This window comes from Triticum dicoccoides, chromosome 3B, assembly GCF_002162155.2.
Source record: "Triticum dicoccoides isolate Atlit2015 ecotype Zavitan chromosome 3B, WEW_v2.0, whole genome shotgun sequence".
In the NCBI taxonomy this organism is placed as follows: Eukaryota; Viridiplantae; Streptophyta; class Magnoliopsida; order Poales; family Poaceae; genus Triticum; species Triticum dicoccoides.
Window position 1 is genome coordinate 757,435,841 of NC_041385.1, and position 17,420 is coordinate 757,453,260.

At 47.1% G+C, this 17,420-nt stretch overlaps 1 protein-coding gene across 5 annotated transcripts; it reads left to right on the top strand.

Annotated features, from left to right (window-relative positions):
• Positions 1–473: 473 nt before the first annotated feature.
• On the top strand, positions 474–10,983 carry LOC119278311. 5 transcript variants are annotated; one of them, XR_005137691.1, is made up of 9 exons: positions 474–1,175; positions 1,636–1,705; positions 2,726–2,944; positions 3,047–3,160; positions 7,575–7,615; positions 8,086–8,196; positions 9,611–9,731; positions 10,425–10,489; positions 10,572–10,983. XR_005137691.1 is itself a non-coding variant. In XM_037559674.1 (7 exons), exons 4-7 carry the CDS (start codon positions 3,153–3,155, stop codon positions 7,036–7,038), a joined length of 2,562 nt encoding a protein of 853 aa, XP_037415571.1. In that variant the 5' UTR covers positions 474–1,175; positions 1,636–1,705; positions 2,726–2,955; positions 3,047–3,152; the 3' UTR covers positions 7,039–7,333. The 5 variants fall into 5 exon arrangements, 2 of the variants coding, with proteins under 2 accessions (XP_037415571.1, XP_037415570.1); XM_037559674.1 differs by lacking the exons at positions 7,575–7,615; positions 8,086–8,196; positions 9,611–9,731; positions 10,425–10,489; positions 10,572–10,983 and adding exons at positions 4,319–6,174; positions 6,263–6,381; positions 6,460–7,333 and having other exon boundaries at positions 2,726–2,955; XM_037559673.1 differs by lacking the exons at positions 7,575–7,615; positions 8,086–8,196; positions 9,611–9,731; positions 10,425–10,489; positions 10,572–10,983 and adding exons at positions 4,319–6,174; positions 6,263–6,381; positions 6,460–7,333.
• Positions 10,984–17,420: the final 6,437 nt, after the last annotated feature.

The following is a 17,420-nucleotide window of genomic DNA, read 5'->3' on the forward strand; positions in this document are numbered from 1 at the left end:
ATGTAATTTTTATTATGTTTGATATGTTTTGTATTTTCGGTGAATATTTATAATAGATCTGATATCTTCGAAAAAAAGTAACATGTATGTGCACGTGCATGAAACGAAGTGAAAGGTACTCGGACTCCCTCAGTGACATTTTGTAAGATGTTTAGAGATTTCGTGGCCGTGTCAAAAAACGTCTTATCGAGAAATAAGGGATCCGGTGCTTCCCGCGCTCTCTCAGCGATTAGGGACTCTCGACCGTCGGATCGAATCTCTTGATGCATTTTTGGCCATCGGATCGAGCTCCTGAGCTATCTGGGCCGCCGGATCGAAACCCGGACCCTGTAGCAATGAACAGTTACCTCGCCCGATGAAATATATGTGCCACCGCGTGTGATTCTTGTCCCCGCCGAGGGCATTTTCGTAATTTCTCTATGGGGTATAAAAGCCCAATGCCCATAGGGTTTCTCCCCAATCGTCATCCTCCCTCTTCCTGTTCACGGAGGGGAGCCGCCACCGCCCCTACCCCTTCCAGAGCTCGTGCTCTTCCTCTCTTCCCCGCCCTCCTCGCACGCTAGCCGCCGGCCCCTTCCCCTTCTAGAGCTCGTGCTCTTCCTCTCTTCCTCGCCCCCCTGCACCGCTGGCCGCCGGCCCGCCGACTCCTTCGCCTCCGGGAAGTACCTCCTTGTTTGCTCCTGTTCGGCGGCGGCCGTGGTCGAGCTCGAGCCCGGGGGCGGCGGCGCGGTGTTGAGCACGGCTACGGCCCTAAGCGGCGGGGGTAGAGGCGTAGGGCGACGCGAGGCACCCACTGAGTGCCTCTCCACCAAATCCGGCCGCCACCAGCTCGCCTCGGCCTCCTCATCTTCGTGCATCTTCGGGAAGAAGACGACCCATGCTGAGTCGCCTCTGATCCATGGTGAGAAGACAGCGGTGAGTGCCCTTTCCACTTCCCCCATTTCCACGGTCTCTCTCTCAGATTATCTGTTCATCCGCTCGAGATTTGATTACGTGTGTCTGTCTGTTCATTTGCGGGGGGAGCTGGATCCCAAGGGCAGAGTTGCAGTCCTCTAGAGCTGCGGGGAAGAAGAAGAAGAAGATGTGACTCATATATTGCTTCTCTCTGGTGTGAAGACTCTTCCCTGGAATCAAAGATATGACTATCCCTCCATCATATAAAGTGTGGCCAGCAGGTATCCCCTTACTTCTATGTTGCTATGTGCCTGCGTTGTTCAAGTGCATACTATGTTAGTTGCTACCTGCTGCAAGGAAAATTTAATATCTTTTAATATTCATGATCCACTGCCTACTTATTAGTGTGTCACCGATCACTTGCCCGTACATTATGTTACCACTCATGGTTATCTGACTTGCTTATGCAATCTGTCATTGGATTGTGGGCTGTGGGTTTGATGGCGTCGGTGCGCCGCCGCGCTAGTTAAGGTGGCATCTTCTCTTGGATCCACTTTCTTTTTGTTGCCGCCGCCATGCTTTACTCGTTTCAGAATGAGTTGGTTGCAGATCCTCTGTTCTAGCTGTATGTGCGTCGGATCTGTTGCTGCAACACTTGATCTGCATGTGCTTGTTTGTTTTTTAGCGTCCCATTTCTGGTTGTCAGGAGGTCATCCTTGATTTGCTTGTTTTCCCTTGCAGGTTGGTCCGCTGCGGGTGCTTGTGGCTCTGGTCGGTTCGTCCTGCTGCATCTGCAGTCGCCAATCTGCAGGTCGATCTCTTTTCTTCTTCTATTCTCAGTCCTCCAGACCTGTGTTTGCTTGTGCTCTTATTAATGTCATTTGTTAGCCTCATAGGATTTTTAGTTTATTCTTGTGGACGATCCTCAGGTCTAGCTAGATCACACATTCAGAGATTTTTTGGTCTTTATTGTTTATTTATTACCTTATTGTCAAAGAGAGATATTCATGTCTGACTTGGTTCCAAAGAAGAGATTCTTCTTTGATTTGTTTCTTTTTGTGGAGGAGCCTCAGTTCTGCTAGATTCCAAAGAAGAGATTTTTTGGTCTTTATTGTTTTGTTGGTACCTTGCTGTCAAAGAAAGATCTTTAGGTCTGGCTAGGTTCTCTTTGTTGTTTTGTTAGCGCTTTACTATGAAGCATGGCCTTTGCTTTGTCTGGCAAAATATAATACTCAAAAGGAAATGGAAAAGGTATAACATGGATGGATCTACGCCACGGCCAGACCAAAAAAAATGATGGAGATGTGGTTAGTGGAAGTATCCTGACTTTTCAAAATCGCCAATTAACATGCTTACTATCATTATTTGAGGTGGTGGTAGACAACGGCTGCCTAGCAGATAGTTCAAGTCAGGCCAAGTCCTCCTTTTTTGTGGTTGGATCTTAAGCATCGTCGGCTCTAAATTATAAAATAACCGAATATATCAAAATGATAATGACATTGGATTAAATTTAGAGGAATATGACAGAAAGTTTAACCTTCAATATTGTAGGTTTTCCTGATTGTCTGGCACCTTATTAGGAGACGACGATCGCTACCATGAATAGGTTTAAATGCCACATTGCTTCCATTGGACAAATCATGATAGAAAACTAATGTGCCTAAACTTATAACATAAACTATTGCTGCTTTGTTTTTTTTATCGAGGATGTTTTATTTAAGCATATGCTAATCACAGACTATCTCCTATTTCACTTAGATTATTCATATGGCTCCAGGGATAACCACATTATTTTCACTTACATGTTCCTGATTCCTTCTTCGTCTCGCAGCTGGATCGGTGGGTGGCGACATGTTCGCTGTTTGGTCGAGTCGTCCACGGCGCTGTTGCTGCCGTCCAGGATGAGCTGCTCAGCCTGCTACTCCATGAGACTCCCTAGCAACAGCTGAAGAGAGGTTCCATGGGAACAAGCACCCATGGTTGTTGTCGCCGTTAGCATCGTCCCTTAACTGCGACCCTTTAGACCGTTTGCTGATCTAGCTCCCAGAAGGTCAGTGTCTGGTATAATTCCCTTTCTCTTCACCTTCTCCAACCACTGAAGTTTCAAGTCCCGTTCTGATCCTATTTGTAATGATCATATTACTTGACATAGGGGAAGGGAAGTGGTTTCTCTCTGTAGAGGACGGTAAACAGAGATAGAGGAGGCAGATGTGATATGCTTGGCATTATGTTGTGAGGATAGAGGGCCATGGATCTGCATGTGGAGGTCAGTGGCGGTATCGATGCCTTTTTCCTCTTCTACTCGATACCTTGACCTATTTCCTTTCACTGTTAGATTGTGAAAGTCCATGTGACGTTCGTGTCAAGATGAGCGGTCGTTCCTGTTGTCATTGTGTCAACTAGATGGTTGTATTCTTAAAACTTATCAATCAATTGGAGTCGGTTTCTATAATTGTTTTCCCTTCAGAAGTTTTTAACCTGCTTAATGCTTATTGTTCAGAATTTGAGGTGCTCTTTTGTCAGAGACCGCTTGATGGTTTGGTTGGGACTATATGATTTAGCCTATTCTTGGTGGCAACTAATTAGGCATCGATACCGTGAATCAGTAAACACTCGCAACAGGGCTGTTTTTTTAACTTCTGGACATTTTTATTTATGTGAAAAATACCTCTGTTTGTAAAGCGTCGCTAAAGCGTCGCTTAGCGTCAGAGCGCCCTCGAGGCTCAAGGCGTCCAAGTCGCTTTAGCTCTGTGTCTAAGGCGTCCGCTTTAGAGTTTAGAGCGTCTGAAACGTCCGCTTAGGCGTCCTCGAGGGCGCTTTAGCACATACAGGACGCTTTAGACATGCCAGGCAGGGGAACACAGTTTTTAGGCGGGAAAGCTGGTCTGGGCAGGAACAAAAGGGCGGGAAACTGGGCTCACATGTGAATAGTAAGAGGAGGGAAAAGAGGGACCAAAACGTGCAGCTCCTGCTCCTCCCCCACCACTCCTCTGGCTCTCTCCTCTCTCCTCTAGCAGCAGCCCCCTCTCCAGATCTGGACCAGCTTCCTCCTCTCCGGCCACAACTCCTCCCCCTCCTCGTCTCCGGCTGCAGCTCCTCCCCTCCTCCTCTGGCACACCACAAGGTATGGCTCCTACCCTTGCTGTTAGGTGCTGCTGCTGCCTCTCTTATAGTGGTTGGGCAGTTGCTTCCTACTTAGTGGATGGATTAGAATAATAGCTTATGGCTCCTGATGCATGATGTGCTCACTAGTGGATTAGAATAAAGCAAGATGATGATGTGTCATGCTGATTAGAATAATGGACTAATGGGCTAATGGCTACTGATCTGCCATGCATGCTGATTAGTTTAATGGCTAATGATGTGCTCAGTGCTCACTGCCTCACTACTCACTAGTTGTTTAAGAGTACTTGGTTTGCTGCAGGCAAATGGCTGCAAATGAAGGGGCTAATGGGGATGAGGATGTCTACGATCCAATGAAAGATCCAGCAAGGAAGCCACGCCGGTCAAATGATCCGGGATGGAAGTATGGATATTGGCACAACCCTCCCAGTCGGGAATCTGTTGTATGCAATCTTTGCGGCAAGGTAACTATTGGAGGAATCAAGAGGCACAAGGAGCATCTTGCTGGCTGTGGTGGAGATGCGATTGGCTGTCCTAAGGCTACCACTGAAATCAGGAGAGAGATGGCAGCATATTTGGAGCAAAACAGGAGGAACAAGGGAGTAGATGATGATGACAACAATAATGAGGTTGTGGAGGTGAATCAAGATGGAACAGATGTCCCCATTACCAAGCCAAGCTCAGGGACGGCAGCCAAGAGGAACAAGAGAGCATTTGTTGCCAAGATGCAAGGAAGAGGCAAGTCTACTGTTGCTTCCAACAACAATTCAAAGCCAATTGTTGCCATGCTGCGAAGAACACCTGAGGAGCTTGTAGATGAAAGACGTTCTGGGTGTTCTCAAAGCACCATGGAGTCCAGCACAAAGACTAAAGAAGAGAGGGAATATGTGAATATCCAGTGGGCCTTGTTCTTCTATGAGTGTGGCATTCCATTTAATGCTGCAAGTAGTAGACAGTTTGAGATTGCAATTGAAGCCTCTTGTCAATATGGTTCAGGGTACAAGCCTCCTAGTGCCTATGAGCTGAGAGAGCCATTGCTTAATGCTTGTGTCAAGGAAACTAATACTTTGAGGAAGCAACATGAGGCAGCATGGAAACAATATGGATGCACACTCTTGTCGGATGGATGGTCAGATAAGAGGGGACGCCATTTGATCAACTTCCTTGTTAACAGCCCGGAGGGCACTTTTTTCTTGGAGTCTATTGATGCCTCAAGTGAATCACACAGTGCTCAAATGATTGCTGATCTGCTGGAGAAGAGAATTATAGAAATTGGGAAAGAAAATGTTGTGCAAGTTGTCACCGACAATGGTGCCAACTACAAGGCAGCAGGCCACCTTCTAGAGTTGAGATTCCCTACACTATATTGGAGCCCTTGTGCATGTCATTGCTTGGATCTAATGCTGGAAGACATAGGAAAGTTGAAGGCATTCAAGAAGCCTATTGCACGGGCTAGACGTGTCACAACTTTCATCTATAGGCATGGAAGAATTCTTAGTCTAATGAGGAAGATGACAAAAGGGCTAGATCTTGTGAGACCCGCAGCCACTCGTTTTGCCACAGCCTTCCTCACACTAAAGAGTTTGCTCAATCACAAGGTAGCATTGAGGAGTATGTTTACATGTGCCGCATGGGTTGGAAGCAAAGTGGCAAAAACACAAGCTGGATTGAATGTGCAAGACATTGTGCTCTCAGCTGAGTGGTGGCATTCAATTGAGGATTGCCTTAAAGCTTCAACACCGCTTCTTCGAGTGCTTAGGGTAGCGGATGGTGATGAGAAGCCTGCCATGCCAGAGATTACAGCACTAATGCTTTATGCAAAGGAGAGGATCAATCAAAGCTTCCCCCAACAAAATAAGCAACCTTTGCTCAAGAAGATATTGGGCATTGTTGAGAACCGTTGGGAGACTCAAATGAATCATCCATTGTATGGGGCTGCTCTTTATTTGAACCCAGGAAAGTTTTTCCCTATTGTAAAGAGGAATGACGATGCCTTAGTTGGGGAGCTAAGGAGCTGCTTTAATGATGTGCTTGCAAAAATGGTGCTTGATGCCAATATACGAAGCAAGATTGATCAACAAGCTGTGCTCTATGAGAACCATCGAGGAGTCTTTTCTAATGGGTTGGCAACTGAAAATATTGAGAAAAAGGGCCCTCGTAAGTTGTTAATTGCAGCATGTTGATTTCAGCATAATTACTCTTCATAAGTTCATATGTATTTGACTGTTTCCTTTTATCACTTTAGTTGAATGGTGGTGTTCATATGGTGGTCGGGCCATTGAGATACAAAGATTTGCGAAACGCATTGTCAGCCTTTGTGCATCATCTTCCGGGTGTGAGAGGAATTGGAGCACCTTTGAATTTGTGAGTAAAGAAATCTCTTTGTGCTTTCCAATGGTACTTACAGCAAGCCATTTACTCATTTTCTACTGTTGTTTGTAGATCCATACGAAGAAAAGGAACAGGCTGCAATGGAAAAGGTTGAATGATTGTGTTTTTGTTTCATATAACCGCAAGATGATGCATAGGTTTCAAAAGAGGCGTGAGAAGGCAGGAGACACAAGCTTTGACCCTTTGGTGTATGAGGATTTTGATTGGGGCAATGAGTGGGTTGACCCAACAATACCACTACCTCAAGGTGCTCGTGGGTGTCCTGATGACATCTCATGGGATGATGTTGATGTGGCTGTTGGTGCATCCGCGAACCTTCAAGGTCGCAATCTTCCGAGGACAGGTACTACACTTCAAAGGGGGCCTTCAGCTGTCCATGTGCAGTTTAAAAGACAGCGCAAGAGACCTACAGCAACACGTCCAACACTACTTGAAGAAGATTGGGAAGAGGAGGACTTGGAGCAAGAGCAACACTCAAGTAACCCCAGCCGCAATGAAGAGGAGGAGGATTCAGACTATGTGCAGGATGATGATGATGTGAGCAATGATGATGAAGATCCAACCAATGATGACCAAGATGGTGAAGACAACACCAATGCCACCATGGATGAGTTTGATGACGGTTATTGAGACTTGGAGATGACAGTTGAGAGTTGAGAGATGAGAAAGTTGGCCAAGCCTTTTGCTATGCTGCTATTATGTGGACGTTTTAGTGCTATTCTAGTAGTAGACTAGTAGTCCAGTACTTTAGTCTAGTTTGTTGTGTCTATGAATCAGTATCTTACTATGGTTATCTATCCTAAATTCCTACTGCCCATTAGCTTCAGATCAGTCTAAAGCGTCGCCTCGCTTTATGCTTTACCGCTTAAGCAGTGAGGCCCCCCCCCCAGCGCCTCGCTTCGCTTTACCGCTTTAAAAACATAGAAAAATACTTTGTTTGGTGATACACTAATTCAGAATACCCATGCTTCAATTTATCATGAACTTCATTCCTCTATCCTTTTTTATGTGTACTAATGTGTCTTTTTATCTATCCTTTTTCCTGTATACTAATGTGTCTTTATCTACTATCCAGCTACTGCACTACTTTACAGAGGAAAATTTATTCGATCATTCATTTTCTAGAGATTTACTTCATATATTGATGTAGTTTGTTTTGATTTCAGTAATGCAGAATAATGTTTGTGGGAAGATCGGACAAGAACAGGTTGAACTCTGATTCCACCATGTGTTGTTTGCTGCTTAAAATTAGTCGACTGTGTGTTGTCTTGGTCATTATCAGTATTTATGTCCATGAGGTTTGGAGTAGGCCCAGAATGCTTTCGTAATTCATTTCAAATTTCCATGTGTTGTAATGACTATTCAGTTGGATTGGCTTAGAACTACAAAGGTTGAGGATAAGCCATTCATCCTATAGGTTGTAGGTGTAATTGATCAAACAATTGATCACATTGTAGTCAAGATTGTAGAGCTTAAATGGTTCTTCCTTTCTATATGTTGTTGATTCTCTTGGCCTTGATTCTGAATTGTTGTTGCTCTTTGCAAATTGTAGGTATGCATTCCTACTAGGTTTTTTGTTTGGAAATGCCAGTCACATCATTTCTGAATTCGGAATTGTGAATGGTCCAATGAAAATCCAAGCAAGTTGCGGAGTGATATTATTGTTGTTTCTTGCAGGATGGGGATTGATAATTGGAATATTGAATGGGTACATTCACCGGACATGAGGGGTTGCCAATGTTATGGGCTTGATTGGTTTGTGAGTTACACCAGGATTGTGCTTTGAAGGTATTATGCAAGAGCTATTTTTATTTATGAGAAAACTTGGTATTTCGGTTGCTGTTGGATCATTAGATTATTGCCGATGTAGTACATGATTTTACAGGTTAATTACTAGCATGTAGTTACATCAGGATTGTGCTTTGAAGGTATTATGCAAGAGCTATTTTTATTTATGAGAAAACTTGGTATTCGGTTGCTGTTGGATCATTAGATTATTGCCGATGTAGTACACGATTTTACAGGTTAATTACTAGCATGTATACATTCATTGTTCTTTACAAAAAGAAACAAACGCTAAAACAGATCATGGGAACATTCATAGGAAAAAGACCAGTGATCCAAACCTAGCGAGTTAATGTTAACTAGGCTAAAACAAGTTTAATGAAGCTTTTGAGTTTTGATTGTTTCAAAATTAACACATCAAAGAAACTATTATATACCTGTGCCATTTATTTAGGGTGCTTAGAGAGTAAACAAGACCCTACCTAACAAAAACAAAGATGATGTGGTTTCCTTTCAGTCCAGCAAATGCCAGTTTAACGAACCAGGATACTAACCAGGTGTCAATATAAAGAAAATTACTAACATGTATTAGTTCATTATTCCAAGTGAATGTTCGTCGAGCATCATTGCCTTCATCAAAAATCTTTTGTCTTCTTATGAACTGATAAAGCCCAAAAAGAATGTGTGCTGCTGTTGTGCTCACTGTCCAGAAAAAGAATCCATCCATAGTGAGGTGATCACAAATAGGAGTTGGGACAGAAAATTTTCCCTTCTTTTTCTTACGCGACTAGCCAATTTTTCGTTCATGCCCAGAGTCTTGCAGCTTGTCCTTCTTGCATGAACCAGCATTGCCTTCAAAACCGAATCGAGTTAACAGTAGATCCAACATATTTTTCTGTCATTTTGTTTGTCAAAAGGGTGCATGCCACATGTCATGGCCATCAAAAGCATATATTGCTTATGTTGCGATGGGATGGTGCATGGCTATTCTCAAACTCTAATATACCGGTTAGCTTTGTTTAAGTGGATGTCCAGATTAATGGAGCCCATGCTGAAACTTGCCCTTTTTTTGAAAAAAGGCATGTTCTCACATTTTCAATATAGATGCAGCTTGTATGAGAAGAAAGGCATGTGATCATATATTTTTTCCATGCTCAATTATATGCATGTGGTTACAATTTCCTCTCTCCGATTTCACATGGATAGTTGGATTTTTGGGGTACATGTGTAGTTTCCGTCCCGACGTAGTTTTGATTGACTCCATGGTTAGTTGCTCATACACTGTTGGATGCTTAGTTCAGTTAAAAATATCATGCTGTATGAGTATAACTAAGAATACTAATGCTCTTTCGCTCATGCTAGGGCTCCAGTAAGAACTAAGCATCTGATATATATATATATAGTAACATCATGACAGGGGCAAGGAGCGCCGATCCAATATACACCAACGATGAAGGTATATTCGTATACAATATGTAGCAGCACAGTCATCTCGGGCGCCTCGTGGCAGAGAGAGTGAAAGTGATGTTTTTATGATGGTACGATGGCCTGGACCTGTGTTATTTTATTTATTATTATTATCAAACTTATTTAGTTACACTCTTCTGGTACTAATGGTCTATATACGTGCTTTGTACTCTGAATCCATTATGTGCTTTGAATATTTATACAAGCCCCTTTATGCACAATTTGGCGATAGCATATGCCCGAGTAGTTTAGTCAGTCGAGTTTCAGGTTGTTAGTTATTCATTAGATTTTGAAAAAGCAATAATGATATATTCAACTAAAAATCTGTTCCAAAGAAAAAAAAGTTATGTACTAATTTACACTGCATAAAATGAGCATTACTATTTCTTGAGAATGATGTCAGGATAATGAAGTTCTGTTTGCAAAGCACTTTCTTCCATATGTTTCTTTATTTGCTTACTGTACTTTCCAACTTTTTGTTTGGAAAATAGTATACTTTGAGTTTGTTTTACTGCCTGGAGAAAGAATGAGAGCCCTTTCTCACAGGGGCGTTCACGTGGACGACCGAACTGAGTCTTCTTCTTTTTTATATCTCCAAATTCAAATATGGTTTGATTTGATAGAATATCAGTCTAACATGTTGAGATTGTGAGTCTACAAAAACAATTACAGATACTATCAATTCATAGCTCCCCTCATTTTTGTAAATTATTCTCACATGAAAAATATTGTTTGTTCCTCTCTTTTTTACTGCAAAACGCAAGGAGAAAGGACGATATGGTAGTCAAGTTCTTCCTGGAAATCTTGCCTTGGTTGATCTTGCGGGCAGGTAATAGCTATTCTTTTTGGTCTGTTGTTTTCTTTTCACCCTGTCAGCAAAAGTAAACTGCAAAACATAATATTTTGAGCAGTGTGTGGGCTTCTGAACGAATAATTTTGGTCCGAAGCTCAGAGAAGCCAACATTAATCGGTCACTTTTAGCGTTAGCAAATTGCATTAACGCCATCGGCAAGCAAAATAAGAAAGGTCTAGCCCATGTTCCATATCGTAATAGACATGTCAAGCGTACATTCTACTATCAGAACCAATATTATCCATTCTAGATGTGTGATAGTAGTTATTTGCAGCAAATTAACTTGAATTCTGAAGGATGGTCAGTATCACCAGCACAATAGTGTCATTTTGTTCAGTTCCATCCTGCGTTCTTCAGTTAGTATCTTTTTTCTTCCCACAGTTTGTCTTCTAAAATGAATTTTTAGAGGAACCAGTAACTGCTTCCTGATTTGACTTTGTCCTCTTTGTTGATGATCCTTTTCTTCCTATGGTTATGCATGCCTTAGTCTCAGTTTGATCTTGCCGTTCTGCGTCTCAATGTTGATGACTACCATGAGGCACTGCACAGTTAAGCTCCTCTGGTAATCAGCACCAACAATTGCCTTAAAAGTCCGCATTCTGCATTGTAATGCACTTTACTGGTTAGGTTCAAATTTTTGGAATGCAGGACCATGGTGTGTTGGTTAGATGTGCTCTCGCATTGATGCAGGACCACGTTCAATCTTTTTTTTTCTTTTGAGACGCCACCGACGTTCAATCAATCCTATGACGATGTTGCAGATGCACTGCTTAAAGGCCAAGTCCTTGGTGTTGCAGCCTTGGTCCACCAATTTGCATGTTGCTACCTACTAGTCCTTGGTGTTGCAGCCCTGGTCCACCAAATTTGCAGCATGCGCTAGCGCTTTTAGCGCGTGCCCAACTAGGTGGAAAAAAATTATATGAGACCAGGTCTCATATAAAGCAGGTGAGACCCGCCCTGATGGATGACACATGGCATTCACAAATCACAAAGCATCTAATCTCCCCCCCTCCTCATTTTAGGTGAGTGTGGGATAGATGCTTTGTGATTTATGAATGACACATGTCATCCATTAGGAAGGATCTCACTTGCTAACCCGTGAGACCTAGTCTCATAGAATTCTTTTCCGTGGGAAAAAAATTATATGAGACCAGGTCTCATATAAAGCAGGTGAGACCCGCCCTGATGGATGACACGTGACATTCACAAATAACAAAGCATCTAATCTCCCTCCTGATTTTAGATGGGGGTGGGGTAGCTGCTTTATGATTTGTGAACCATCAGGAAGGATCTCACCTGCTAACCGGCTCCCATGTATACGGTCCATGGACAAATATTGTGTCCTTTTTAAGGCTAGACATTGGAGATGCGCTAATCCGGATACCTGTACCAGCCCCAAGCGCGTGTGACATGGCAAGTGCCACGCCGCGCGCTGGCCCGGCATGCAGGCGTGGCACGTCTCGGGGCAGGTCAAAGGTTTTGTTCAGATGGATCGGTAGCGCCGGAGCAAGTGCCACCGCACTGCACGTGGAGCTGTTCGCGCGGCGCATGACACGCCCGCCCGCCCGTCCGCCCGATCATCTCTCTCCCTCCCGCATGCGTTTCCTTGAAAGCTGTTCCATTCCTTCTCTTTTCCCGCTCTCCCTGTGCGCGTCAGTTGTCTTGTTCTTCTTTTCTTTTCTAGAAGAAGCAGCCAAAACGTCTCCCAAAAATTATCCGCGTACTCCCACTTGAATGCGCGCCTTGTTTCCTTGCGCACAAAGATCCATTGGAGTACTCCCTGGTGTTCAGCCTGGTCTGATATTCATGATCATCTCATCATTCAACCTAACAACTTCACTTACCCTGCTAAAATTAGAGATCTTTGGATTCCAGGTCAAAAAGTCTGAAACATTGATTTAATTCGCTCTATTTTCCAGGAGCCTACTGCGACAATCATTACTCAAACTAATATTATTCCAGATGATTGTGCGGATATATTATGTTGGGATCTCATGCCTAATGGTAAGTGCAACGTTAAAAGTACATACAAGTTATGTTTGCAGGATATTCAAAGACATCCCAGGAATCAACCTGGTCAGGTCTCTACACTAGTCAAAGATTTACTCAAGCAGGTTTGGAAGAACAACAATATGCCTCCTTGGGTTCAAACATTTGCTTGGAGATTACTTCGCAAGGCCCTCCCTACAGGTTTGAAAGCATCTCGTTTCTCTAGTCATATTGATAAAGAGTGTTGTCGCTGTGCTCAAGATGAGGATGAATTGCGTTTGTTTTTCAATTGTGCATTTGCTAGAGCTGCATGGTTTGCGCATCCTTGGTATCTTAGGACTGATATCTTAACTGAAGTTCATCATTCTATACAGGCTCTTATCCATGCTCTTATGACCATGAATCACTCTCATGCATCAATCCCAAATATTTTTAATTTCTTATGGTGCATTTGGAAATCAAGGAATGATTGCCTTTTTGGTAGAAAAAATTCTTCTCCTCATCAGGTTTTTATGGCTACAATGGCGATGGATGAAAGCAGTAAACTTAATGATGCCTCTCCTGATGGCGCAAAGACTTATTCTCTTAAGCAAAATACTACAAACTCCACTCTTTTGCCGCTGCAGGGACCAACTATTAGGACGGATCTTCTTATTTCGGGGGCAAAAATTTATTCTGATGCTTCTTTTAAATGCACAAAGATCCCAGGTCTAACGCATGGACAAACAACCACGGGTATTGGTGTCTATCTTAATTCTTTGCAGGATCAAAGGAGCATGCAGGTCCAAATTCAAGCCTCGACCGAGCCCACCTTTTCTCCATTACAAGCGGAAGCGCATGCCCTTGTTCTTGCTGCGAGGGTGACTCAACTTTTGCAGATTAGCCAACCTACGTTCCTCACTGATAATCTCTCTTTGGCTGAAGCAGCAGCAAGCAAAAATGTCTTGGTTGATGCGATTCCTTGGTTAATCAGAAAGCTCATTGCAGAGTTCTACAACACCACTCGACAGTTGCAATCGCAGGTGTTTCATATATCCAGAGAGATCAATGGCATAGCCCAGAATGTAGCTCATCAGGTTCTGACCAGAGCAACAGGACCTGTTTTTAGTTGTTTTAGTTCAACTCATTCTCACTCAACTTGCCCTGTCATCTCCACTCTGTCTTCTTGCAACATTCAGGGAGTTGTATTTCATTTTTCTTTTGAATTTTCACCGAGGGGGGGGGAGAGGATCCCCCACCTGAATATATTGATCACTGTGGGCTAAACTCCCAGATAGGTACAAACACCAACTTTACATGAGGGACGAGGATAGCATCACGTAGGCAATGCCGAGAACGCACGCACCCATCCTTCTACGTGTGATTGACGAGCTTCAGACAGCCGATCACGCCAGAGGACCGCGTCCTCCCTACAGCAGCAAAGCAGGCGAGCAAGGGACGGCGGCATGCGTTGAAAAACAACCGCGTTCCTGTGTTTCCAAAGCTGCCAGCAGCACAGCATGGCGAACTCGACCTCCGACTCAACACTTGCCGCCACCGCAGCAGCAAGGACGCTGAGCTTGCAGACCGTAGCACCATCGACCACGACCCGGACCTGCCTCCAGAACGCCACCGCGAACGGGCAGGAGAAGAGCATGTGGTCAGCAGTTTCCAGAGCAGCAGAGCAGAGTGGACAGCCGGCATCTTCAGCATCAACGATGTGCTTTTGAAGCAGGACATCCCTCGTGTGGACGCGTCGTTGCACCAGCAGCCAGCAGAAAAACTTCACCCGTGAGGGCGCGTGCGCCTCCCAGATCATGGAGGCGAAGCCCGCAGTCACCCCGCCAAACCGCAGCAGCCTGTACACGGAGCTGGACGACAGGGCGCCTTTGGGGGCGGCGGCATGCAGAAGTCGCCTCTCATCCCCCCGTCCCTTGCAGGCAGCGCGGCCAGGAGCGCCGCAACCACCGCGAGCTCGCGCTCACCCACCCTTGTCAGCAGAGGCACCAGGCAGCGGGCGAGCCCGCGTGCACGCACCTGCCCGACCGTCGCCTCCACATCCAGAGCGTGGGAGAAGAGGGCCAGGTACGCCACTGCGACAGCCCCGCAAGGCAGCCAACGATCCCACCAGAAGGAGCATGTGTTCCCGTCCCCGACGTCGACAACGGAGATGGCGCGATAGAGAGGGAGCAACTTCACGATCGCGGCCCGGTGCTCACCAAGGGCCAGTTCGCCGCGAGCAAGGAGGGAGCGTCCACCAGCCCCGCCCCAAATCCAGCTGCCCACCGAGAGCCGGGGGTCGTGCGAAGGCGATGCAGCATCTTGAGCAGCAGGCACAAGTTTTGAGTTGCCAGGTCGCGGATTCCCAGCCCGCCTTCGCTCTTCGCCCTGCAAACGCGCTCCCAAGCAACAAGGCATTGGGCGCCCGATGCTCGTTCGGCGATGTTCCATAGGAAGGCGCGGCGCAGCCCGTCCAACGCACGCACCACGGCAGGTGGCAACAGCAACGCAGCCATTGCATATGTAGGGAGCGCGTCCAGGACGGCGTCAATGAGCACCAGATGCACCGCGGGGAGAGAAGGCAAGCCACCCAGCCGGCGAGATATCTGTCCACCTTCGCAATCAGCGGAAGGAAACCGCGAAACGCAGCTTCTCCCATGAGAGAGGGAGGCCGAGGTACGTCTGCGGGAATGACCCCGTGGCGCAACCCAGAGCGGCCACCACGTGGGCTAGAGCCTCCTCCTCCACATGCACCGGCACCAGGGTACTTTTGGTGAAGTTGATGATTAGCCCCGTGGCGCCAGCGAACTGGTCGAGAATTTGCCAGAGACGAACCGCGCCGTCCTCGTCCGCCCGCGCGATGATCAGCGTGTCATCGACGTACTGCAGCACCACTGCAGGCACGCCCGGAAGGAGAGGGTGGCGAAGCACATCATCCTGGCGGATCAGCCGTTGGAGCACGTCGGCGACGATGAGGAAGAGGTAGGGGGAGATGGGGTCCCCCTGCCTGAGGCCGCAGCGCACCCAGAACCATCGCCCTGGCACCCCGTTCAACAAGACCGCCGAGCTCGAGGAGTGGAAGAGGGCATCCATCCAGTCGCACCAGAGCGACGGGAACCCCCTGGCCGCCATCACAGCGCGCAAGCTCGCCCAGTTGATGGAGTCGAATGCCTTGGCGAAGTCAAGTTTGAGGACCATTGTAGGGGCCCGGCGACGATGGCAGCACTGCACCATCTCCGTGGCATAGATGAAGTTTTCGGAGATGCTCCGCCTCTGCACAAAGCCGGACTGATCTTCATCGATCAGGAGAGGAATTTGCCGCTGAAGACGCGAGGTAAGCCCACGACACAAGATCTCGATATCGCCGTTTTGGAGCGAGACGGGGCGAAAGGCGGCAGGGGATGGCACACCGCTCCCTTTGGGCAGCAGAGCGATGTAGGCCCGATTGATCCCGTCGAGGGCAGCGACGCCGTCGTGGAACTCGTCGAAGAGACGAAGAAGATCTGGCGCCACCACGCCCCAGGCCGCCTGGTAGAACGCTGGGCCCAGGCTATCCGGGCCAGGGGCGCTGGTGCGGTCCAGGGCGTGCACCGCCGCCTTGACCTCGGCCAGCTCGAAAGGGGCTACAAGAGCAAGCCCGTCCACATAGGGGGCACCGGCGTAGAGGGCCGCCAGGTCGAAGTGCCAGACGGGCTCCATGGACCGGCCCAGCAGCGTCATGTAGAAGGCATGCAGGGCCGCGGCCTTCCCTGCATGGTCTAGCACCAGCACCCCTTCGACTTCCAGGGCCGCGATGCGGTTGCGTCGTCGATGGTGCAAAGCAGAGGCGTGGAAGAACTTGGTGTTCTCGTCCCCCTCACACACCGTGCGACGTGTGCCACGCTGCCGCCAATGCGCACACTGCCGGCGAGCGGACGCGGCGAGAGCCAGGCGGGCGTCACGGCGGAGAGCGCTCTCATCTGTGGAAAGAGCACGGTTTTCTTCCAGGAAGTCAAACAGGTCAATAACGAAGTGACAATCGTTATCAAAAGTGGGAATGAATCGGTGCTGTTTTTCCAAACCTTGGCAGCAAACCTGAATGCTTTCTTCCTAGCCGCGAGGATCCCACCTGCACCCGTAGCACCCACCGGAGCAGACCAGGATGGCAGAGTGGTAGGGAGGAAGGCGGGGTCCTGGAGCCAGCTCGTTTCAAAGAAAAACTGCGAGGGGTTCGGGGTTTTGGTCGAGGCCGTAACCAGGAGGGGAACATGATCAGAAGTGACGCGAGGGAGGGAGGTGAGAGAGGAGTCAGGGAACACGTCATTCCAAGCATTGCCAAAAAATGCACGATCAAGCCGGGCAAGGATGGGGGGATCCTGCCGATTTGTCCATGTGAAGGAGCGGTCCGAGAGGTGCAACTCATGCAAAGCAAGGTCATTGACAAGGAAGTTGAAACGGGCGGCACGACCAGCATCGAAATTCCCCCCGTCTTCTCGTTGGGATGGCGAATGAGATTGAAATCTCCCACAACGAGCCAGGGCCCGAGGACCCTAGGAGGGATCGTGAGCATGTCCTCAACGAAACTATCGGTGAAAGAGTGATCAGAGGGGGCATAAACCTTAGTGAGAGTGACGGTCACCCCCTAGGAGGAGCACGCGAGAGCGACGGAGATGGAGTATCTAGACTCGAAGGAGGAGACGAGCGCGAAGGACGAGGGATCCCACGCGGTGACAATGCCGCCACGGCTCCCGTCCGCGTTTTTGGCGGCAAACTGCGTGAGGTTCTGGGGGAGGAAAGACACGGCTTTACGAGCATCCAGACAAGCAAGCTTAGATTCTTGGATGCAAACAAAGCTGGGAGTAGAGGAACAAAGCAGGTTCTTAACAATGTCACACGTATCCCAATCGCCTAAACCCTGGACATTCCAGGAGAGCGCACGGATTGAGCGAAAAGCGACACT